General features: G+C 41.9%; 1 protein-coding gene across 7 annotated transcripts in view; it reads left to right on the top strand.

Moving 5' to 3' along the window:
* Nucleotides 1–1,519: 1,519 nt before the first annotated feature.
* The window catches only part of ADIPOR2 (adiponectin receptor 2), a 44,388-nt gene continuing 20,840 nt past the window's right edge, over nucleotides 1,520–25,067 (top strand). The window contains exons 1-4 of one of the 7 annotated variants that reach the window (XM_030263632.4): nucleotides 1,533–1,679; nucleotides 8,175–8,234; nucleotides 10,723–10,786; nucleotides 23,674–23,915. In XM_030263632.4, the coding sequence (XP_030119492.1) occupies nucleotides 23,742–23,915 (174 nt within the window). In that variant the 5' untranslated portion in view covers nucleotides 1,533–1,679; nucleotides 8,175–8,234; nucleotides 10,723–10,786; nucleotides 23,674–23,741. Of the gene's footprint in view, nucleotides 1,680–1,817; nucleotides 1,952–8,174; nucleotides 8,235–10,722; nucleotides 10,787–23,673; nucleotides 23,916–25,067 lie in introns of those variants that run through there. The other 6 variants (XM_030263633.4, XM_072923885.1, XM_030263634.4 and 3 more) reach the window with 6 other exon arrangements.

Here is a 25,067-nt window from a genome sequence, read left to right as displayed (position 1 = left end):
TAATAGGAGGTTTATTATTGTTATTTGGGGGTTTACAACTGCTGATCATGATCCTTTTTGTCCTTTCTGATACATGCTCTGTGGGACACCTTTTCCACAGTGAGTTGTGCTATGCCTGGATGGCTCTGGGCTGTTCCCATGGGTGGCTTCCCGGTCATGGAAGTGCTGGGGTTTCCCCTGACACTGATTCCGAGAGGAGAGGGTGACACTGCCACCTGCTCAGGGCACACACAGGAAGCCCTGAAAAAGGGAACCCCCCTCCAGCCTGAAGGCCATCGCTGGGGGCTGGAAACTCCATTCTTTGCCAATCCTTCCATGCTTTGGCCACAATCCCATGTGGTGATACAGGCTGGGGACAGAGTGGTTGGAAAGCCAGCTGGGAAAGGACCTGGGAGTGTTGGTCAACAACCAGTTGACCATAAGCCAGCAGTGTGCCCAGGTGGCCAAGAAAGCCAACGGCGTCCTGGCCTGTATCAAGAAGATTGTGGCCAGCAGGACCAGGGCAGCGATTGTCCCCCTGTACACTGCCTGGTTTTCATCATGTAGAGACATAAGGTCTCCCCTGAGACCACTGGTGAGGCCACACCTCGAGTGCTGTGTCCAGTTCTGGGCCCTTCAGTTCGGGAAGAACTTTTTGGTGCTAGAGCAAGTCCATACTATGGCAATGAAACTGGTGAAGGGTGTGGGCACGTAGCTGAGAGAGCTGGGGGTGTTTAGCCTGGATAAAGGAGGCTCAGGAGAGACCTTATGGCTCTTTACAAGCCCTGACAGGAGGGTGCAGCCAGGAGGGGTCTGGCTCTTCTCCCAGGCAACAGCGACAGGACGAGAGCACATAGTCTTAAAGGGTGCCAGCTGAAGGCTTAGGTTGGACATCAGGAATGTTATTTCTATGGTTTTCCCCGCCTCCACGCAGCCCCCCGAATGAATCCGACTAGCTCAGAGATATGGGGCTGTGAGGGGAGGAAATAGCATGGAGAGGGAAAGGTATTCAGAAGAGGCTCCTTACCCAGGGTGTTGGAACAGCTCTCTTTATTCTGTGGTGTCCATGGAGAGGGGGGCAAAAGAGGAAGAGCAGGAAGTTTCAGGGGTCTATATAGGTTTTGGACAGGGTGGGCTCTCCTGGCTCCCCGCCAACCCCATTGGGGCAGGAGGGAGGATTCAGGGCTTATCATGATCAGAGCCACAGAGGCCCAGGGAAAGGGGGGACAAAAGGGTGTCCAGGAGCTCACCGTAACAAGGAAGAACTTCTTTATGGACAAAATGGGCTGCCAAGGGAGCCAGGGAGTCACCGTCCCTGGAGGAGTTTACGGCAAGAGCGGGCACGGCACTCAGTGCCCCGGTCTAGCCAACACGGCGGTGCCTGGCCACGGGCCGGACCCGATATCCCAGAACTCTTTCCCCACTGATCCCAGGAATCCGCTCCCGCTCCCCGGCGCGGCTGCGCGCCCGCAGCACCGCCCCTCCGTGAGGGCCGGGCCGTGCCGGGCCGGGCCCGCCGCGCGTCCTTCCGGCGCCGGGCGCGCAGCCGCGGCGGCGCGTCCCGCATTGGCGGCGGCGGCCTCGTGCGATGGTGACGCCGTAGGGCCGGAGGAGGCGGCGGCCGGGCCGGGCCGAGCGGGCGGCAGCGGCGGCCGCGGGACGGGGGCGGCGGCGGCAGCACCTCCGCCGGCCGTTGCCAGGTGAGCAGCGCCGCGGAGCCGCGGCCCCGCTGAGCTCCGCGGGGAACGCGCGGCCCGGCCGGGCGTGCGGGCGCTGCTCGGGGCGGCGGGAAGGAGGGCGGCCTTTGCCGGCCGGGCTGCCGGCGGGGCGGGGCGGGAGGCGGGCGGAGGGCTCTGTCCGCGCCCGGCCAGGCCCTGCGGGTTCGCTCGGGGCACGGCGGAGCTCCGCGGAATCGCCCGCTGCTGCAGGAGGCTTTAGGCCAGTGGAGCGCTCTAAGTGGGTCAAGAGCACCGTAAGTGGGACTTGTTTATAGCCTTCCGTGCACTTGTTGCTTGTCAGGCAGGGAAATCTGCTGCTGCGCGTGAAATCTTCTTAGGGAGGCAATATAAGTGATAATTCCTCTGCTTGCACAGTGTGGGAACCCTTTTTGACAGCAGAGTGTTTTTAAGTGCTTATATCTATAAACACTGGAGTTACCAACAGTAGATAATGTAATATAAATATTTGATATTAGGGTGACCACAGTTTGGATATTCTCAAGTGGCATCAGAAGAAACTTTTTGAAAAGTTTTGCTTTTTTTTTTTTTTTTTTTTTTTTTTTGTTTTCCTGAGAGAATCAGGTATTCATCTCTTGTTTGCTTAGGATGAGCAACAAAGATGTTGAAACGTATGGTAATTGCCTGGAAAACAAAGAAGAGATAGCTGTTGTTCTTTTCTGGTGTTTTCATGCAGTGTTAGTTTCTTCGTGTGTTTGTCTTAGCCTTACAACTTAGTTGATTTTGTGGCTTCAGTATATGTGTGGGCATTTGTTTTGAGAAAACCATTAATATTAAATGATAACATCTTTTTTGTCATTTGGGCTTTGTCACTTTGTCTATGTAAACTATCATGCACTTGTCATACAGCAGAAAAGCTTTTAGATGTTACCTCTTGTTTAAAGAAACTTTGTGTTTTTCATGCAGCATGGAACTTTTCCACACAGCTGAATTGTCTTGTGTATCGCAACCATGTTGTGTATTTTTAACAATGGATCAAATTTTATGAAACTGGCCAGGCTCTCTGGGCAAACCCTTCTTGGCATAATCTGGTTTCGAGTTGATGTCTTAGAGTGTAATTTAAACTCCTGTTTTCACTCCCTTGCTGTAGTCAATGTCAGAGAGTATTGAATTTCTGGCTTCATCCTGGCTTTGGTCTTCACAGGTCTGTTCTGGAAGTCAGTGAAGAGCTGTGTGCTGCACAGCACTCAGAACTGTAAAAATCCTCAGATTTTAGAGTCCTTTTTGTAGTATTTCAGTGTGGAGGTGCTTGTTTGCTGCAGAACTTTATTGAGACTACTTCACATTTGTGGTAGCTGCTGTAACAGAGGAAAATATGTTTGTGATCAACAAAAGTAGGCGTCGTGTCTTGGAGTTATGGGTGCAGCACGATCATGAAACATGGCCAGTTCTCCTTGTTATCTTTGGCTACGACCTAGCCTTGTTTATAGGAGAAAGGAAGTTTGTGTTTTGAGTTCGTTTTTTTTTTCTTTTCTTGTAAGGTTGCCAGCCAGTTGCAGTTAAGATTTCCTGCTGCAGTGCTTGCATTATAGGGATAACATATTAATAATGTGTGAACTTCATTTGTTCTGTGACACTTAAACCTATATGAAGACTGTGTGTGTTAGTAGGCAACTTAAAAGGAGGTCATTGTTCTGTTGGAAGTGTAAGATTAGTTGATACAATACAGAAATTATTCCCTTGTCTGAGCTGACAGCAAAATATGGTTGTGAATAAGGTTGTTGGCAGCTGTGCTGTGAAAGCCATGGAGAATAGTTGCTAATGTGGAAAACTGAATCAGAAGTAGTGATGGAGGAGCTAAAAGCTGCATCCCAACCTAGCCCAGGTTTTCAAAATGATGCTTTCTGAGTGTAAATCAGATCTGAAAACATGATGTGGTGTGAAGGACAAGAGTGTATTTTTGGCGTACTTCAAGCAAAACCTTTCATGGTGAAAATTTCTCCAACAAATTCTTATATGTTATATATATATTCTCAAATATAGATTTAAAATGCCATGGGTATAGAAGCTTAAATTGTCTTAAAGAAACAAGAGAGCCATACCCATGGGGCTTTCCATCACCCCCATACTCCAGTCTTTGCCCTAATGGACTTGAATCAGTGCTGTTGAGCTGGTGGCATTGCTAGGAGTATGGCAAGTGGCTTGTGACCAGTGGTTTTGGCAACGTGGATGAGATTCAGACTGAAAGCCTGACTCCTGGACACAGGATTAGAAGGCTGAGCTTTGGAAAGCCTGTGCTTGGTCTAGGCAAGCGTTTCTGTAGATCTGTGATGAAGGAAAATTAATGGGAATTGGCGGGGCATGTAATGCCAGTGATTTTAATGTTGGGATCTCTGCTGTTATCTCATGTCTTCAGTTGCATGTTCAAGGAGCTGTGTCAAGCATTCATGTACAAAAGATACTCAATATTAGGCACTAAAAATTTTACAAGTTTTCCAGGTTTTGGATTGCATAACCATATTGTCCAAGCCACTGTGCACAGCAGCAAGGGTTGCTTTTGTCAGTGGGCATGCTGCTTGTGCGTGAGGAAAATCTTGATAAGGGAACTTCAGGAGGTCGTTGGATTATTATGCCATCAGCAATTCAAATCCTTGAACAGAAGTAGTTCTGAAATGGAAATAGCAGTTTTGAGTATTTATGATTTGAAAGTGTCTGTCTGAGTCATTCAGTGAATTTTCTGACAGACGGTGTTGGTAGATTTGAAAAGACGTTACACAAGATAATGGTGGTGATTATGAAAAAGTATTTGGGACAGTGTTTAAGGAGAGGACTATTAAACTATTGTTTTCTAATAGAACTTGTTTTAAATGCCTTGTCTTTTTACAAGACTTATTTTGGCTGGTTGTGCTTAACATGGTGACTGTCTGCCTCTGCTTTTTAGAGCACTCTGTCAAGAGAAGTTTAACAAAGAGACTGGTTTTTAAAAATTAAGAATATGGAAACAAATAAGATTCTAGTTCTGATTCTTTAGGAAACTGATTTCTGAAAACATTTTAAACTTTCATTTGTTCATTTGAATATTTTCCTACTACAGGAACATTTGAGTTTTGAAGCAGGATGCTGCAGATCAGTGTGTAAGCTAATAAGAAGCAGGAGGTGAGTTGTTTTCACATAGTTCCTGTTACAGAGCTTTGATGAGAACAACCTCCTGCCTTCTGGGTTGTGGAGTGTGAGATGCAGACTTTTACCACCACGTAACTGCAAAATTGAACTTGCCCAGTGATTACATATATTTTCTGGAAAGTTTGTCTCAATGATTTGACATAAAATAAATAATCTTAGTCCAGCTTGACAATGAACCTCAAGGTTCCCTTTCAGGACAGGGTGACAGACTTTCCTTTATCAGAGGGCTGCTCAGCACGGTGGCATGTGGCAGGTGGTGAGGTGATAAGCAGGCAGCCTCTCTGAGGAAAGGAGGTGCCACACAGCTTATGCTGTTGCTACTTGATTTGAGAAATAGCAAAGAACTTGAAGTGAGTTGCCAGAATTAAGGTGCTTAGAAATACGAAAAGCAAATATTATATGTCTAAATAGTATTTTGCTTTCTTATTTAACATGATTACTCATGCATTTTGGAGTTGCAGGTCTCTGCTGCTCTGTTGGTGGAAGAGAGGGTGTCTTTTTCTGACCAGGCAGGATTCTTTGGAGTTCTGTGAACTACATGCGTGTCAGTGATTTTGGGACATCTCAGGGCTGTCCTGTGGTTAAATTGACTGCAGAAAGGGGTCTTCAAGCATATAGGTGGATGTAAATAATTATGGACACATAATTGTTAGTGTAGAAAAATTTGCTGCATGGTTCAGATGGATTCCAATAGCTGTGAAAATGCAGTGGAATCTGCTGGGATGTGCCAGCTGCTGTAGCTCTCTGTGAACAGGACTAATTAAGCCCTTGTGAGAACAGAAAATAGTCAGGCACTATTTACAGGAGGAAAGTGTTGGAACAGGCAGAGCTGTAATCACTGGCTGTGAGGTACCTTTAGACAGCAATAGGCAAGAGAGTAGAGAATTTACTTGCACAATGGGCTGAAAGTCATGTCTGAATACTCCAAGTGGGTATTTTAGTGTTCTGCCAGCACATCTAAGTGCATTGCAAACCTGCTACAGGAAAGGCTACTTCCTTTGTTTGCCCTGTTTTATTCTCTTCTTTCTGATAGTATTTTATCTCAAAATGCTAAATGTTGCTGTTTCTCACCTGATGGTGAAAATCAAAGGTGCACCAGATGTAGATGTCATAATGTTACAGTGTTGCCTGCATTTGAATAGGTCCTGTAAGAGTCCAGCTGTCTACCAAAGTGGTTTGTTGTTGTGAAATAGTTGTTTTCCTAAGGGTATCTGTGATCATCTGCATATATTCAACGATAAGATGTCACTAGGCTGCTTTATCACAAGTAGACCAAAGCAGTTTCTCATATCTGTTAATCTGGTTGTCCTCCTTGTCTTAACCAAATTAAATGCTCTTTTTCCCCAACATGTTGGTTCCATCTGCTTAGAGGATTGCAGAGACTGCCATTCTTTGTTTGAAGCCAAGGTCAATTGTGCTGCTCTGCTTAGGTCTAGAGGATGACAATTTATGTGCTGTGGAATTTTTTAGGAGATCACTGGATTTGTTAAGCAGTTTTACAACTTCTAGAGAAGGGTCATTTTGCTGGTAGGAGCCTTTAGTGGGCTTTTCTCTGTTTTAATGACAGCATTCTGGCGAGGTTCCTGTTTTAGCTTCTTACTGATGGATGTTTTTTTACTTGTCAAATTTGATTTTTCTCAAAATGTTGTCATAAGTGTGTGTTAGTAAATTAGATGTTTATGGGTATTTGAATAGCAGGCTGTTCCTTGAGGGAATGAGCCATGGGCCTTCCTGCCATAGGAAATATTTTCTTAATGTAATTCCACAGACTTCATTGAAGGCCCTTACTTGTGCTCCTTTGATTTCTTGTTCAAACTATTTGGTAGGTGATACTAGATTCTGTGTAACCATGATAAGGACTTCAAGATCACATATGTCTGTACATTGTTTCTGGTTTTTGTAAAATGCAGAACTTGTGATGGAAATGATATAGGTGAAGAGAAGCAGTAAAAGCTGTCTTTTGATAGCAAATACCAACTCTGGCTACTTAGATTAAATCTGAATGGCAAGATTCTTCTGGCTGGTGGTAGAATTCTGTAAGTTAATCTTTAACTGTTGCTTGTACTAGAACTGTATCCATATCTCACGGACAGCAGTGGGAGCTGTTTGAAAAAGCCGTGCAGTGCAAAGATAAGTATAGCTGAGACTGGCTATATGTCAGTCCTGAGAGTCCTGGCAGGGTTTTAGCTGCAGGGAGAAGGATTCCAGCATTTGGAGCAAGGAAGAAGGAAGTGGCTGCCTAGCAGGACTTGGGTTGAAGAATCACATGCTTTTCAGTGTTTCTCAGCTGACAGCTTAGGTATGGTTTTGTCATGAAGAACACTGCATTGCATTTCCTGGTGGGCTGCTCCTGACCCTGAGCACTTGCCATTCCCAGGTGTAAACTGAAGGATTCACTTTTTCTGTTTTCCTCCCTAATGCTTTAATTTATGTGTTGGTCTCCATGGCTGGTGGAATTTGTGGGCATGTATTAGTTAGACAAATACTAAACTGTGGAGGTAAGTTGGTGGTGGTGGAATCTGATACATTCAGACGTTATGAGATGATACAGCCAATTTGCTTGTGAAGAACAATTTGCTTTGCAAATTGTGTTAGTTTAAGAATTATTTATGTGTCTGTGTATTCTCTAGAATGGCATATGGCATTGCAAGGCTGGTCACAGCAATGTTGCACTGTTCTCAGTATTAATCTTTTAGGCAAATGGGTTTTTGTTTTAATGGAACATGACTGTAGAAATAAGTAAGAGCCTATTCATAATTTTTATTAAAGTAGTTATGTGACAAAGTGCCAACTATTGGCTTTCTGCCTGCTGTACCTTCAGTGGGGAACAAAATGGATTATTTTCTGAGGTGTGTTCTGAGGGTTGAGAAAAGCATAATAAAGTCAACAAAACCTTTACTTAGTGGTTTTCTGACCTTTGTATACTCCAGGCTAGAATGAGGATGCTGAAAAAGGCTTGTGTCATGGTTATCTTAATGTCCATGGTTATGTGCAACTACTCTTTGACTTCCTGCTCTGTGACATTTTAATAATTGGCATCCATGTGAAATCTGTAGAATTACAGAAATAGTTCAATAATAGATGTCTTATAAAAATCCTTTCCTTTTTACGATGTTCACTAATGCAGGGAAGGAAGTTGCTAGCTATCTTAGACTTGATTTGTAAGGTATTTCTCAAGGGGCAATTTTCAAATACATTTTTAGTAAAGAAGAGGAAATTTAAATATAAATACAATATTATTTAAATATAAATACCTACCAATTATTTGTTCTCTTTTTAGATCATCCCCCAGAAACATAGAGTATGATTTGCTAAAACTGCATTTCTCTCTGTTAGGATTTTATATAGGTGTTTCTGCTGGCGTTTTTATGTCAACCAGGACTGTAAAGAAAGAAGGTCAGTAATAAAATGTTAAAACTTCTGGGTTACAAAAGAAATCTTTGATTCAGTAGGAAGTGACTTGTTGCTGAAGTATCTGAGGAGGTGTCCATTGGTTTTAGTTACTTTGTCTGTAAAACTCTTCTAATATAGCCTTGAGCCTATGCTTTAGAGTTTAAGGGTAGGATGTATTCTGTCTTGAAGGCAAACCCAATTTTAAGTTAAATTAAGTTAAATTTGTCCAGCAAGAGAAGCTGACCAAGTTTCAGAGCCATGGCATTGCTGTTTGTGTCCCAAACACCCAAGCAGCGAGTGATGCTGTTGAAAATGTCAGTTGTGTCAACTGATTTGGAAGGACTTCAGGGTACAGGTCAGTGTGGGCAAAGTGCAGTGATGTACAGGACAGTTGGAGATAATACTCCACAATGTCAAGTACTCAGATAAGGTCACGGTTGATGTAGCAGTACAGCTCTGCAGGACTGTGAATAGCCAGGACATGTGTTGGGTTGGGGGCAGCAGAGCCTTAAAATGCTGTTGGAAAGGTGGTACAAGATGCTCTCAAAGCTCATTAGTTTTTCATTCCTTCATGTAAGTCCTTTCCAGCTGACTTTTTCTGGACCAGTTAACTGGATCAAACAGCCCCTTGTTACACATCACAGTAAAGTCATTGTGAGAAACAAAGCATGATCGCAGAACCCATGACTGTTTTCCTCTGAAAACTCATGTCTTGGCCCTGCTTCAATAGTTCATTATTATACAAGTGCCTGAGGGCTTATCTGCCTGCAAGACTCGCATGAGTGTTTTTTGTAGGCTAAGGCCATCCTTGAAAAGGCACAATTCCACATTCTTGTTCTTTTAGCAGTAAGTGTGATGTGTCCAGTAGTTCTTGTACTACCACCAGAAATCACATTACATTTTGAGAGACTATCACATGTAGACATTAAAACTTCCTTAAAACTCAATGCTTCCTTCTTGAAGATTGTGTTTTGAGGTGACACTTTCTCATTTCAAGCTGAAGGGACTCATGAATTGGACAGTAATGGAAGTAATGTCTTTGTAATAAATGAACAGTTCATAAGCATTGTTATTTGTTACAACATTCAGAGTCACAGGTAACAGTGGTGGTATTTGGGGTTGACCAAAGCATAGTTGCATAATTCGTATCGTAGAATGACATTTAGTCATGCTAATGATGGAGCAATTGAGAATTGCTGGCACTTAAAATTAATTACTAGGCAAACATAAAAAGGAAAGGTGGGGGCTATACTCATTGCTGCTGCTTGCATCTGTGACTGCTTCTTCAGGGGATGTGACAGGTAATAGGCTAGTACTAATATATTGTGCTACTTATGGTGATCCAGTTGCTAAGCAAACATGCAGGATGTGTATGTTAAAACTGCTTCTCTTCAGGGATTGCACAACAGTCTTTATTCATCTCTGAACTTTTGATTTGTTTGCGCTGAAATCTTGGATCATCTGGTAAGTTGTGTAGGGAATTTATTATATTAGGAAGCAAGTGGTCTGCTAGTGAAAACTAGTTCTGCTTTCTGTTGGAAATGTTGAATAAGGAAGTCATGCAACTGGGGAGGTTTTAAACTGTTGGATGTAAGGCTTTGTATAGAAATATTACCAGCACTCACTGTACATAATGTAGCGTGTGTAATGTTGAAGCCAGATTTTGTGTCTGGTGTACTGCTTGCAGTATGGATGAAGTAGGTTGTATAAATTACAAGCCTTCCCTCCTCCGCTGGAGTGCACTGAATGTCAGATTGAAGCTGTCATGCTGGTGCTTTACAACTCCAGTGACACAGGATCCCTAAGATAAACTCAGCCTTCATTTAGGGAAATTTTTAGGCTTTAGCAACATGCCATGAACTGAAGTAGAGAAAATGGAAATGGATTACAGGAAGTCTTCTGCGTTCCTTGCTGTTTTTGTGTTATAATATTTATGTTGTAGAGGATCTCTCTCAAGCTCTGATTTCAAACTCCCATGTGGACCAAAACCAACATTTTATATGGCTTGACAAAGGTCCCTTTTCACTAACTTCAAGTGACCTGAGGCAGATTAACGTGGAGATTAATGTATTTGACGGTAATAAATCAGCTTTAACAAGTACCCAGGCAGAGATTTGTTTGGCAGAGAGTTTGGATAAGATCTGGTATGTGGAGTTGAGTTGAACATTTTGTAGAGAATGATATAGTGGAGATGGTTGAAAATTTCCTGCTTTCCTTCGTTTTGTGCTGATGCATCTTGATGCAATTTAGCTGTAACTGTGTGGAGTTTAAAGTTATCTGGGTGAGTGAGCCTACAAAAATGGAAGGGTGTTAATTTAGATGAATGCATGCATTTTGTCATCCAGTGTGATGTAAATGTTTACAAGCTGCTGCGTAGGACACATACTCTTTGGATTTTTTTCCTTCTCTATGTAAATTCATGATGTCATATCAGATTCTTTTGTTTTCTTGGAGAAACAGCCTTCATGTTGATTACACATCTTTCTTGTAGGAATCTTGGACTGTAACCTTCCCAAGCTTGAATACAAGCACCGAGAACCAGGGAGGAATTTGAGGTGAGAGAAGTTGACCTGTGCTGCCTCACAGGTATCACAGGTGTTTGTCAAGAGAGAGCAGGTGTGTTGGGGAAAATTATTGCAGTGGTTGAGATAACTGCTGTGTGTTACTCCGTGTGGAAGGTACAAGATCAGTCTGTTTTGTAGTTCTGTGTTGTATTTCTCAGAAGTGAGGCTTATGAGAGATTTGAATGTTTCTGTAACAGGGTGACAGTGTGACAAGTGGGGCTCCCAGACTGGAGTTGATTGTTGAGGGGGGGCTGCAGGAGAATATAAACCAGTCAGAGAGAGAACTGGAAGATGTCATTCTTTTCCCCTTCAGGAGGAAAACTGTAGCAAGGAATTTTTGAAGGGTTTATTTTGTTTGTTTTCAGTTTTATCAGTTTGGGTGGTTTTTTTTTTTTTACGGGGTGGCAATTTTTATTGTTAGTTTTTCTTTTCCATTTGCACCTGCTGTTCTGACTTTTGTCAGTGGAAATCAGTGACATCAAATTGCTGTGTGACAGTTTTAACTCTATCCATGAAAGAAGTTAAAAATGATAGTTAACAGATTTTATCTAATCTGTATGTAAGAACAAATATTGGGGCATACTGAGTGTTTTGATTTCTTTTAGTCTCTGGGAAAAAGCAAGTTAATTTAATTGAAACTTGAAATTCCAGGAGAGCTTTAACATAAGCTAGTAAAACTGCCTCTGGCTCAGGATTCTGTCTTCATTGTGGAGTTGCTGCTTAGGTTCCTGCCTCCTGGGACTCTCTGAGCACCCTCTTGTGTGTAATCCAAGCAGGCTGTGTGATACCCACCCTGCCTCCAAGCCCTGCTGCAGAAACATCGCTGTGTACTTGTGCTTCACTTGCTCAGTTTTCTGGCCCCTTTTACTAAAAGCAGCAAGACCTCCCTGAAGCAGAGAGACCAAGGAGCTTTGGGCTGGTTGTGCTCAGCAGGCTGTGTGTGTGTGTCCCTGGTGCTGAGGTGTGGGGAGTGTGAGAGCTGTGCCTGGCTGTGCTCACACCGTGATCACTGCTGTGTCCCTGGCTGCAGGATGAAATCCTGACGTGTGCCCGCTTGCAGCACCTCTAACTGAGCCTTTGCTCTGTCCCTGACCTTTCTGGTTGTACCCTTGGAGTCTGAAACCTGGCCAAGCTGCAGAACCACCCAGCCAAGCTGACCATTCAGTGGAGAAGGCAGAAACCTGGCAGCCATAGGGTTTTTCTTTCCCATTCTCCTCTTATGTAAGTTGCTGGCCACAGGCTCTCAGGGTAGTGCCTGCTGGCTTCTTGGATGCCTTTGGGGAGCTCTTGGTATGCTTAGGGTGCTTTGCCTGGTGTTCTGTTTCAGCCCTCATCCTTCTTCTTTTTGTTTTCTGTCTCACAATAATTTGACTTCTTTCCTGATTTTTTTTTTTTGGTATGCATTATGCCCTTTGCTGTCTTTCCTTAGAGAGAACTCTTTTAGAGAGTTTTTAGTGAGGATGTCCATCCCCTAAGGAAGAAAATAGCTTCTAAGTAGGAATGTGCAAGCAACATAAGACAGACATGCACTGGTATCCAGATAGGTTTTTAGAGCTAAAGGTGGCTTTATGTGCTTGATGGATTTATACTGTATATTTGTCCATTTTCCCTGTGAATCCTCATTCTGTAGCAAAAGATTCCAAGATTTGCCTATTGCTATGTCAAAAATGATTTTTTTGTGTTTGAGGTCACCCGGTCTGATCTGCTAACTCCATGTGACCTTACCTTGGTTGATGGGTTGGTATCTTCACTTTTTCTTACTGTTCTTTGGAGTGGTGCTGTTGTTGTAGACACGAAGATTAGGAAACCTTGTGCTGTGTTGAAATCTTAACTGCAATTTTGAGTGGTCACCTCTGGTTTCAAGTAAAGCTTTCTTTCCTATCACAAAAGAAACCTCCCAAATAATTTAGTAAATGTGTAAAATGTGATGTAAAACTTACAAATCATTACACATTAACTAGCACATATTAAAATACATATTAGAATTTGTATTTCATGAGTTCAAGGCTTGTTTCATTTCTTGTTTACTTAGCTACAGCTGCTTGCTTATCTGCATAGGTCAGGACTTGCCTGGTTATCTGGGCAGGTCGAAGGTCCTCCAAGGTTTTCCTTCTGCTTTTTCTCATGTATTAAATTCACAGCACTGATTATTTGCTTTCCTTAGGATTTTCAGCCTGTCACTGTCTCCTTTTTTTCCAAGTGCCCCTACTGTGCTGTCAATATTGGAAGAGCCTTTCATGCTTTCCATGATGGTGTACCTGGGGATACAAGTGGGGAAGGCAGTGTTTCTGCTCTGTTCAGAACCCCCTGTATGGAGTTCTCTGCCAGAGAACTCAGCTGAGTACATCTTTGGCATACAAATTAGTGGCTGGCTTCTACATGTAGCAGTCAGCCTGAGGTGTTTTTTTCTTCTTTGCAGAACAGTTTATCTGTGTTGTTCTACATGTATTAGCACACAGATGCAGTTGGGCTAGGGCAAGAGTACCTTCAGTAAGTATTTGAAAACTAGGACAAATAACTATTCAGTAGTTTTCTGACCCAGTTCTTGCTTTCTGCTCGTGTTCCTTGTCTGGGCCCTTGTCCAGGAAATCAACTGAAATTCCTACCCTTCCTACTTTTAAGTTTGTGAAGGCTTATCGACTTGGCCATGTTTCCTTCCTGTTCTTTAAGTTTCTTAAAGAAATGGAGTGTCTCCTATGATACCTAGAGACAGAAAGCACAGACAGTGAATGCCAGGCTCACTGGTTTGTGTTTAGGTGCTGTTGTAGGAACTTGTATACGTGTATAAAAGGCTCTTGGGTACGAAACAACACTGACAGGTCACCCCAGCACTGAGTTCTCTCTCTGGGCACAGAATGGTACCAGTTCAGGTGGCCCATTTGCTTGCTTTCCCTGGGGCTGTTTCAGAGCTTGTTATTCTATTGTAATTTTCCTGTAACACTTTGAAGACAACAATGGATGGAGTCTTGCGTTTTTTCACTTTTGTTGTCATGTTCTTGTTTATGGTCAAAGAGGAAATACCCCTTGTGCTTGTGTCTGTTTATAAAGGTAACACACACGCAAGTGCGGCCAAGAATTTATTCGTGGTACAATGGAAATCTTAACAGTGTGACTCAGTTTTTCTTTCTTAACGTCTGATTAATGATTCTAAGAAGAATGTTGCAGTTACATACATGAAAATGTTGCCAAACCAGCTAAAATTGTAACACATGGACTTTTTGGGTTTTGTCCCTTCTCTGTGATTTATTTTCACCCTTCCATTGCTGCTCTGAGTCTTTAGGTCAGCAGCTTTGGACTGCTGGAGAGGGTAATGGAGGTTATCAGCCCTAGGAATAATTTGTTGGGAGGAGTATGATCTGGATGTTGCCTGTTTCTTTTTCCTCTCTCTAGGATCCAGTTGAGTTTCCTTGGTATCTTTGCTAATATGCTTTTATTCCTCTTTTCTTTCTTAATTGGTCGAAAGCTTCAGGTCATCTCTGAATTTATCATATGTGGTGCCCTTTATGTACGTTAGTCACAATTTCTTTGTTACCAGGTTTGCCCAGCTACAGGTCTGCATTTTTTACCTGTGCATGAATGGGTTCTTTAGCTGTGGGTTCTCCTGGTGGCAAAGGTATGTCCTGTCTCATATCCCATGCCTGTACTCCTGTGCACTGCATCCTGCTTCTCCAGTGTTCTCATGTTAGGCCAACAGCACTGTAAATTCTTCTTTATGTGGAATATAACTAGAGGTTATCTCACATCAAGGTAAACAAAAATAAATGGCATCTGGGCAGTTGGAACAGCTGTTGTCACAGCTAAACTGCATAAAAGCTGAAGTTCTTACAGAGGAAGCCTGCTAAACCTCAGTCCTGGCCTTGTGGCTCCATAGGGAGCACATGGGCTCCTGCTGGCATTGCTGCATGTACAGGGCTGCATGGTTATGGTTTCCCTTCATTCCATGTCCTTAGATCCCTGCATGTCGCTTGCAAGTCTAGGAAGGGTGTTGCTGACCCTCTAATGACTCCAGGCTCTCGAGCAGGAGTAAATTGATCCTGGAGCAATCCTGTCTTTCTTATCTTACCTTGCCTTGTGGGGACCTGTGTAGGTGTGAGGGTAGGCAGTAGTGCTTAACTGTGATGTACATCCAGCATTGCTTGCTGGAAATGCTTCACATAATGCTGTGTTTACTTTTGTGAATGTCATAATTAGAGTAAATGCTGTATTCTACACATGATTAAGACAACCTGGGTGTCTAACTTCAACTTTTTCTGTTTATGTGAATTTAAGCCTTTATTTTTGTTATGTAATAAGAGATTTTCCTAAGTGTAAACTTTGTGTCTGTTTCCCTTGAGGAATTTTTTGCTTAATCTGCTGTTGGAGTTTTATGTTGTAAATTATCTTCTGTAAATAGTTTGACAGAAAAAATAATCTTTATTTTCCTGTGTTGGTGCTGATTGTCACTAATCCAATGTTACAGCCAGTCCTCATTGTGCTTAGCAAGCAGTGTAGCTCTGTCACAAAGTGTGGATGGCAATTATGTGCTTCAAAGTAGGGACACAATATTTTTTTTGCACTGAAATTATTAGAAGGTAGGTGCTCCTCATTGCCTAGCTCATTTACAGCATTTTTTTTTCTTCTTGATTCTGTGTGTCTTTGGGAGGGTTTTCTGGTTTTGAGGTTTTGTTTGGTTTTTTTTTTAGTTGAAAGATATGTGGATTACACACATACAGCCCCCACCCCTCCATCCCAAAGTGGTTGTCTGAATGCACCCATAAGTGGTGTTAAGTCATGGAAAACATATAACATGTATATTCACAAAATGCTTCCTGATTACTTGGAAGTTAACATGCAATATGTTTGTGATCTTAAACTCTTTCAGTCTTAGAATTTGCACTGGGATAGCTGTACTGGTTAGACCACAGAGTACAGCAAAAACCTCTGTGGGGAACACAGTGGTACTAGAAAGTCCAGAAAGTATTATGGTCAAACAAACCACAGCAAGATGACATTTTGTGTGAGTCTCTTGGTCCTGGACCTGCAGATGTGTTTTGAGTGCCAGCTACAGCACTACTTCATTTTGGCAATATTCTCATAAGGAGACTTGGGTGTTTTGAAATCTCTCTTTAGTCATAGGACAGTAGAAAGTAAAACATTAACTTAACATTTCTACTTTTAAATTGCATCAGTGGTGTCTTACGATATCAGTGTCCTTGGTCTTCTTTCAGAATTCAATATCATTTTGAACTTTGTTACCAGGAAATAAATTTGTATCTGAAGGAGCGGCACTAAATGTAGAGGAGACTAAGAGACTAAATGTTCACATCAGCTTTTCCCAATTCTCAACAATTTTGTCTTTTACCACTGAAATTATTCTCTGACTATTGCATTAAGGAAGTAAAGTAATTAATAAGTAGAAATGTTAAGTTAATGTTTTTCTTTCTTTTCCTTGAATTTTGGTTGTTAAAAAGGAATCTGAAAGATGGTGCACCGCTTTTTTGATCCTAGACTGACACAATTCTGTGGATGTGGATGCTGTTTCTACAGTGTTCCTGTAGCATGTTTGGTACAGAAAAGCAGCAACTTCAGGTGTCTGACTTGTGGCTAAACAACATTGTGGCTTTTGAGGAGAGGGATATGTGCTGTTTTCAACTGAAGAAATGCCATTGCTGAGGGCAAGTGAAGCAGTAACTTTGCTTTGTTCTTAATTTTTTGCTAATATGGGAATGCAAACATTTTGTAAACCAAACCTGTTGGCCGCAAGACAAAACACTGGTGAGCAAGCTCACAACCTCATCAGTAAAGCTTATCAAGGTTATCAATAAAACTAGAGAGCAGTTTGCTTCCAAAAACTGGAAAGAGTGTCAGCTTTTTACAACCTGGCCTCTATTAAAATTAGTGATCTTGGTAAGGTGTCTGGTTTGCTGTACCAGGTGTGGTCTGCCCCCTGGTCATAATAAAGGCCGCGGCATGTACATATATAACAATTAAAGGTTAGGGCCAACAGATAACTGCCAGTTTTTCACAGGTTAGGAAAATACTGCCTATAATATATCCAGGTAAACCTTTGGGGATGGGGTGCTGCCCTTTGTCACATTGTCCATGCTGTTTCCCCAGCAGCACTTGGAGCCAGTGCAGTTTACGTGTTTGACAGCATTTGCGTCTTTGATGGCAGATGGGGGAGCACATGGTGATCTTGTTCCCCTCCACGGGTTAATGTTTTTCCACAGTCACCTGGAAGGGCTTGTGACAAAAATCAGAGTACCCCTGGGTAGGCAGCTGGGAGAAGTGGAGCTGTTTATTGCCCAAAGAGGGGAAAGTGGCACTGCCCCCTCTGGGCACCAGCCAGGCCTTAAATCTGCACAACGATGGCACCTAAATGAAGAGATGTCCACACAAGTCACTAAGAAGCACTGAAGACAGCTGTCCTAATGATTTGCTGTTGGAAGTTTGCAGCCTGAAATGTGCATATTCCTCTTTGGTTTTAAAAGCATGGCTGCGGTGTTTGTTTTTGTACAATTGCTCCAGGCCTTGGAGCATTTTCTGGAGCAGTACAAGATCTTGATTAAGTTTTTAGAGATTGAAACTCAAGCTTCCTAGGAGGAAGGGTAGGGGTATGCTTGCCTGTGGATTGCTGTTATCTTGGTGCCCTTTACATTCCCATGCAAAGATTCTCTCTGTTAAAGGAATGTAACCTCAGTTTACATGATGTATCCTCATGGTGTAGCTCTGGATTTTAGTGCCCGCTCCAAATACTTTGATTTCTTCATCTTCACCCAACAGCTTTGTTGAATTGGATTTCTTTGAGGCAGTAGTTAAAAGTATATATTCTGAATTTTCACTTAAGAGGAAAGTGATGTTTAATTTCAGTCTTTCACTTGTAGACAGTCTGTGATCCTGAGTGTTACTAACATAGAAGAGCTGCATCTTTTTGTTGTTGGCAGCCATGAAGCAAGTTGCTGTGAGTAGCATGCCATAGAAATAAAATCATAAAAGAGCAAAAGATGGAATTTTCTCACTTGGAGAAATCGAGCCACTTAATGAAAAATGAACCAAAGGCAAGTTTTCAGATCTGGACTGTGGATATTTGTGGAATGTAATGTGAAAAGAACTTGAACTTCTGTTTTTAATTTTGTACTACTTTTGTGACAATTCAGTTGTTTTGGTTTATTGAAGAGTAGAACTGATTTACAGCAGTCATCCAGTCTGTAAGGACTGGACATTGTGCTCTGGCGGGGCCAACCTCTGACATAACTCTTAACTCAGTTAAAAAATGGGGTCCGATTTGCAGTACAAATTGGACAAATGTTGTAACAATGTAATGGGATCCTCTGAAATGGAAGCATTTCGATAATGCAGGCAGGCTGCTGGCTTGTTCCCTTTCTTTGAATCCAAATGCATCAGAATGTGCTTGATTGTTTGCCTCTGCAGCCTGCTGTGAAATAGCTTGGGCTGAAGCGTCCAGTGACAGTTTACAAGTTAAAAAGACAGCTTTTTGGCCACTGACCCTCTGCGGGAGTCTAATCTTTGTTTTGTAGATGCCTCTTTATCTAGGGAAATTACATCAAGCAAAGAGGTGTTGGATTACTTCCTCATTGTTCGTCTTTGTTAAAGATGACCTCTGAAGAATTTTTACAGGCTGTTTCTACTTTTCCTTTAGGGTACATTGAGAAAACAAAGTCTTCTGTGAGAGTTTCCTTCCCCTCCCATTCATACAAACCCTTATTTGCTTTGTTTTTGACTGTAGCTTTAGAGAATATTTGGAATGTTAAGTGTGGATGTTTAACTCCTGAATTGAAAAAGCTCAATCGTTGAAAGACTGTTAAATAAAATTTAAAAAAAAAAAAAAAAAAAAGAAGACTACAGTCCCTTATTTCAAGTTGACATTATTTGTGAGGGACTGCTTGTGACAGATCCTCCCTACCAGAAGATTGTATTTCTACTATTATGTGCCAAGAGAGCTGCATTTCAATTAATATACCTTATTTTATGCAAGGTAGCCAGAATCAACTGTTCCATAGGCACAAAAATCCCCATTACTCTATACAGGCTGTGTTCTTATCCCATTCAGTCCGTCCATGGATTGTAGTGGAAGTGCTCTGCCATTTGTACCTGTGCTGACAATTCTGGGAAGGGAATTGTGCCTATTTAGTTACTAAGGCCTTGCCTAAACATCTTGTGATTTGGTGAAGTCTTAGTTCAATCAGCTTTGCCATTGGACTTGCATGGTTGTAGCTGTCATGGCACATGGACACAGGCAAGGCAGAGTTTGTAGATTAATACAGCTTCTCTTACAAGATTTTTTCGGGCACTTAAGCCCTTCATTAAATATTAAGCATTAATGAATGTTCTGAGAAATGCGTAGCCTGAAATTTTCATGATAGTCTTTTGTTCTTTTGATAACTTACGGTCTGTTAGGGGGAATGAGCTAATGTTAGGAGGAATCATCCACTGTGTATACATTGTTTATGCTGCTTTAATGGCTGCTTTGGGAGAGGATCAGCAAGGAAAGAGCATACAGTGGATGCCACTGTATACAGGAAAGTTTCTGCCAGTAAGGCAGTTGAGAGGGGATTGTAGGGAGAAACAGTTGTCATTCTTCACAGTTACTAGCTACAGCCAGAATTTAATGCCTTTTGAGGATCTCATGCTGCTCACAGGAAAGAACATACTGACAAGAGTGGAGTACTGGCAAGATTGCTTTGCTTAGGGGTAGTGGGAGGTAGTCTGACCATCCAGGACTGTGTTTTATCCTCAGAAGGGAGTGACAGATCTTTTAAATTTAATTACAAACACTACTGTTAATGTGTTTTCTTTGTTTTACTACCATGTGTCATCATTTAGCTGAGGCAGTAAATCAGTCCTTGTGCCAGGTGAGTTCTGGGAGGTTGGAAGGGCTGCAGTGCTTATCCCAGGGAGTGTCATACAGAGAATAATAGCATTATCCTGTGGTGCTTAAGTTTGTGTAACTAGTCTTTCCTTATCATCTTTAGGAGTGAAGCAGTGTCCTAAATATGCTGTAGTTCTGGGTGTTGACTCCTGTGACATTGCACAACTGCAGGGAATGCTGAAAATAATGCTGCCTTCTAGTTCTCTTTGGAAGGATGGCAGGGCTGAGCCTCAGACTGGCACTGACTGTCCTCCTGTGGGGTTTGCTGCTGCTGAACCAGGGTGGAGGGAGCAGCTCAGGCTGCTCCTAGGACTGTGTGGCAAGGCAGCAGCACACTGAATTGACTAAAGCCTCATTTTCTGTTTATAGGCTGTGTTTAAAACCCTGCTTGCATTAAACTGCTAAGTCCTTTCTAAAAGCTGATGGAGCATTTAGAAGTTTTCTGTATTAAAAACCCAACAGACCAAACTCTGTAGATGCTTTTTTCAGCTTATTTTAGGCACAGCAGGAACTCACTGATTCATCTACATGCAGATATTATGTATGCAATCATTAAGTAGGTTTTAAGTCATAATGGCAGCTTCCTCTTTAAATGGAAGCTAATTTTAATGAAACCTTTAATTTGCATGCTACACAAAATGTTGAAGGACTTCATTTATGAGATTTATAATCTCAATGAGACACAAAACAATATTTTCCAACACCTCGAGTGTTCCATAGCTTTCCATTTTCTAGTTTTTGTTTTTGTGAACTGTGCAGTATTAGACAGAATGAGGCAGTAAGTATCCTCACAATGGTTCAACAATCATCTTCCAGTTAGCTTTTACTGACCATACTTAGATTTCCTAATTTCTCAGGAAAAGGTCATTCTTCATTGAACTGTGAGTCATAGAAACTTTATGATAGCACTTAAATACACCTATGCCTTTCCTGTTCGTAATCTTCACTGCTTTCTTTCATTTGTGAACAGATATTTCAGGCTATTTGCACTTCTGTGTTGGCACCTTCCAGTTGCATTCAGTCAGTAGGACATTTTTAAAAGAAGTAAAACCCCGTAGTGGTGCTTTTGGATTGGCTTTTATCTTGATAACCTTTGCATGCTCATTTAGGGCAAGCATATTTAGCTAGCACTGTGAGGATCCTCCATGAATGACATGGGACATCTTCGTTCACTGAATAATCCCACTGTCATTTCAAGAAGAAACAAACTGTATTTCTGCAAAGCTCTGAAGATTAGCTCTACTGCTCAATGCAAATCTGACTTGCTAGAGGTAAAGTGCATTTTTTATTTTTAACCTTAGTGAATGCTTGGCAGCGAGTGCTGGTGAAGTAAATCCTCAAGGCCTGATGAAAATTGGCATTGCTCTATCTTCTTTTATTAGGAGAGCCTTTTGCAAGCATCTTGGCCAAATGTGGTTCAGCCTGTTGTGTGGCTGTACTGTGTCCCAGAGCTCTCACAGTGTCACAGAGGCGATGTGAGGACAGGTATTAGGCAATACTGGTGGTAGTGCAGCACACAGTGGCAACGCTATTGCTTAAATCTGGCTGAAAGAAGAACCAGTAAATCTTGCTGGTGAAATGTCTCATGAAATTGCCCAATCTGTGGAGCTAACTAGGGCTGTTTCTACTGACTACCTGTTTGAAATGTGTGGGATAGCAGGCACGGGGGTGAGCCTGTGTGTAACTGTTGTTTTTAAACAGCGGCTTTGCTTACTTGCATTTTTCTGGTTTTAGCTACAGCTTCAAATTGGCTCAGTGTACTTATTGTGGTCTAACCCCAGCGGACAAATAAGACCCACACTGCTGCTTGCTCACTCTGCCCCTGTGGGATGGGAGAGAGAATCATAAAAGGGAGAACCTGTGGGTTCACATAAAGACAGTTCAATAAGTAAAACAAAAGTTGGGGATACAAGCAAAGTAAACCAAGGAATTCATTCACCACTTCCCATGGGCAGGCGGGTGTTCAGCCATCCCATCAGGAAAGCCAGGCTCCTCCATTATGTGTAATGGTTACTTGGGAAGAATATTAGCTCTACTGTACTGAAATTGTCTCTTAGAGGTTGCTTTTTAAATTAAGATGTCCATTAGCTTCATTTCAAACTGTAGTTGTTGTTGCTTACTCTTCTCTTTCTTACATCAGTTTTGCCAAATGGCGGTGTGATTATGTCTTCATGTTTCTTGCATAAAAATAGAACTGTGAATTGGCTGCTTGAAATACGACAAAAACGTTAAGATTTCAGTTCTGTGGCTTTCTGAATATTTGTTCCTGCTCTTAAAATCTACTTGTTCAACTTCTTCACTGAGCTTCCTGTGTAATGTTGCTAAACCTCCTCTGAATTTTCCTGTGGCTCTTGTGTTTACCAAATAAACAGCTGTGGCCATTTTAGATGTTGCTTCTCAGATGAGGTTGCTGACCCTGCAGTGAAGGTAGCAGGAAGGTGGGGATGCCGTCTGCTGTACTGTCAGATTGTCACCTTAGCATCCTGGGTGATTAAAGCAGTGTGCCATACTGAACTCGGACAACTTGAGGTATCATTTAATTCTGCAGAGTCTGTTACCTGCTCATTAGCAGCTCTCTCCTCTGAGGCTTGCCAGGCAGCTGAAGTGATATAATATTACAAACTGCTGCAGCAAAATTAACTATAGCCCATTAGTCAGAGCGGGGAATTATCTTGCAGTGATCGTATGTAAATAAAATGAGTTCCTGTAAGGACAGAATACATTATTTATTGGCTTTTTGGAGGTGACATTTTATTACAAAACTGCCAATATCAATTCCCCATCTTATATTTTTAATTTTCCCTCCTACATTATGATAAATTTCAGCATCTTTTATTGGGCAGTAAAATTCCAATTTAATTATGCATACTGTCAAGTTAAAACTTGTTAGATGGGATGCCTTAATGTTTTGTGTTAGCCACATCAGAGCACTTAGGTGCTACAGTAAGAAGAATGACACCAGGTAATTAGTGCAAGACAAATAGATCGTCATTCAGAGTGATTCTGAAGCCTCAGCTGTGGCTTCACTCTCGTGATACATTCTGATGTTTTCTGGCACTCAGACTACAAAGTTCTCTGGAGATTGTGTCTCCCAAGGCTGCCAGTGTCAAACGGGTCTCTCTGAAGTGGCTGCCAAAGTGACACTGCACAGGGGTGTACAGAACAAATGGGTAACCAGTAATACTCTTGATGAGGGCTCAGATTAACAGTTGTCATCGATTTTCTCAATTTGATAAAATCTTTAGCATTTTCAGTTAAATTTACCTTGAATCCTTTTTGCAGTCTTATAAGTGTAAAAGACAGTTACTTTTCTGAGTAGAAATTATGGGTTATTGTTTTCTGGGGATTTACCTGTTTCTGATTGCTCTGATGTAATGAACAACGTTCAAATTTGTCTGCTCTAATTCCTTGCACAGGTAAAGATACAAACCCATTCCTGGCAGTGATTGTGACCATGTTAATTTAAGCAAGGGAAGCATAATCACACTGTGTACTACTGCCCTCCTTGCAGTCTGTCTAAAATTAGTTGCTGCTTGAGCTTTGCTTGATTGCTATTACTAGTCCTTAATGTCCTAGTTTTGGTGAAACCTAGTCAGGATGATCGAGCTTGGGTATGAGCTTCATACCTGCAAAAATACGATAATTACAGAGTACCTGTCATAAGTAGTGTATTTCTAAATAATATTAACAGCCTGCTGCTTGCAATTTTGTAGAAATAATTCATAAAAATTGACTGTGGTTTTGTAGATTTACTGTTCTTTTGAAGCTCACTTTCTGTCACCTTTCAAAGTTGTGTTTAACTTGTGTTAGGATATGAAACTGTTAGTGGTCTCAGGATGAGAATTCATTATCCAGCAGTGTAGAAATGTGTGTAATTGATCCCGTGGGGTTTTGGGCACATATAAAAGCAGTTGTCATTGCTGTTTGGTAGCTTGTAAGCAAGTTCTTTCAGCCAACTTTTGCACTCTTTTTAACTTCAGTTGAGTTATACAAACGGTTTGTCTTTCAGAGCCAAGACATAATCAGCCAAACTGAACCAAGAGGAAGGAGAATATTTGAGAGGGCCTCCAGCATCTCATGAACGAACCAACGGAACTCGATAATGCTGGTTCTGCAGAGCCAGGTCTGCGGCTCAGAAAAGGACACATGTCTGACACTGCAACAACAACAACACAGGCAGCCTTTGAAGAGGACAGCTCTCAACAGAGGCTTCTTCTAGTGGAGCCACCACTGTCTTCTGACCAGGAAAATGTAAGTCATGTGATTGATTACCTGTTAGGTTTTCTAGGAAAAATGAATTTTGACCTGCGTGCTTCAGTGTTTTAATCTAACTTTCGAAAATGTGGATCACCTTTTAATGCCTGCTAAATAACTGTAATAATACCAGGAAGATTCCAGAGGTATTCACTTGAATAAATGTATGGCAACTTGGGAGACAAGACTTTTATGTTTTTATTTTGTCCTCAAAGAAATGGGACTTGAACTGGTTTGTGTTCTGCTGAGATGCTGTTCATCCAAAAAGATTTCTGTTCTGTAATTTTCTATTAATTGTAAATGAAAGAAGTACTGGCTCTGGCTGCATGTAACCAGAATATTGGCTAATTGGTATCTTTTTGATGATTAGGACAGGAAATATTGTTTGCAAGCATTCTTACTGAATTACACTGAACAGTGCATGGTATCCTATCTCAGACAGTAGCCAATAACAGACTCACAAGGAAGAGCAAAAGGATGGGGAAGCCCCTTGTGTTTCTTGCCTAGGACACTCTCCCAGTCTTGAGCAGTTGTTGGCTCACAGATTTTCTGAGCCAGTGGCAATATCTGTAAGTTTTTAGTGCATGAACCTCTATACATTTTAGCAGTCACAACATGCAAAAAGGCATCCAGAGCTTTATGAGGTGTTATACAAAGGCAATGTCCAAGCATTGGACAAAAGTACCTTCTGGTTAGAGAGTTCCAGAACTGTAATTACTACTTCTCCCAGGATATATTCAGATGGATATCAGCATAGTTAAGTGGAAGAGGCATTCATCTTAGGCTCACTATCCAGTTTATCATGGATTAATGAGTTTACTGTGTCAGCTCAGTCACAGCAACTGTGTGGTTTCAGCCTGCAGCAAAAACATGCTGGTGCTACTTCATGTATGTTGGGCTGTGGCTGTAATTGCATTTGCCACAAGTTCTGGGTGTTTGCACGGCCCAGTGTCATGGATCAGCTGACATGAGAATGGTATTTGCCTTCTCAGCTTGATGAGTTGGAGCCCTTACAGAATTTAGTTCCGAGCATTCTTGTGATGACAAGTCAGGATTGGTATTCATGTCTAGTAAGCCAAGCCAATGCACTCACATTTGTACAGCTATAACTTCCCTAGAACATTCTCAGTATCCTGTTAAGGGAAACAC

The sequence above is a fragment of the Taeniopygia guttata genome, chromosome 1A (genome assembly GCF_048771995.1).
Source record: "Taeniopygia guttata chromosome 1A, bTaeGut7.mat, whole genome shotgun sequence".
NCBI lineage: Eukaryota > Metazoa > Chordata > Aves > Passeriformes > Estrildidae > Taeniopygia > Taeniopygia guttata.
Note: the sequence above shows the minus strand (reverse complement) of the source record. Positions and strands in the feature narration are given on the sequence as shown.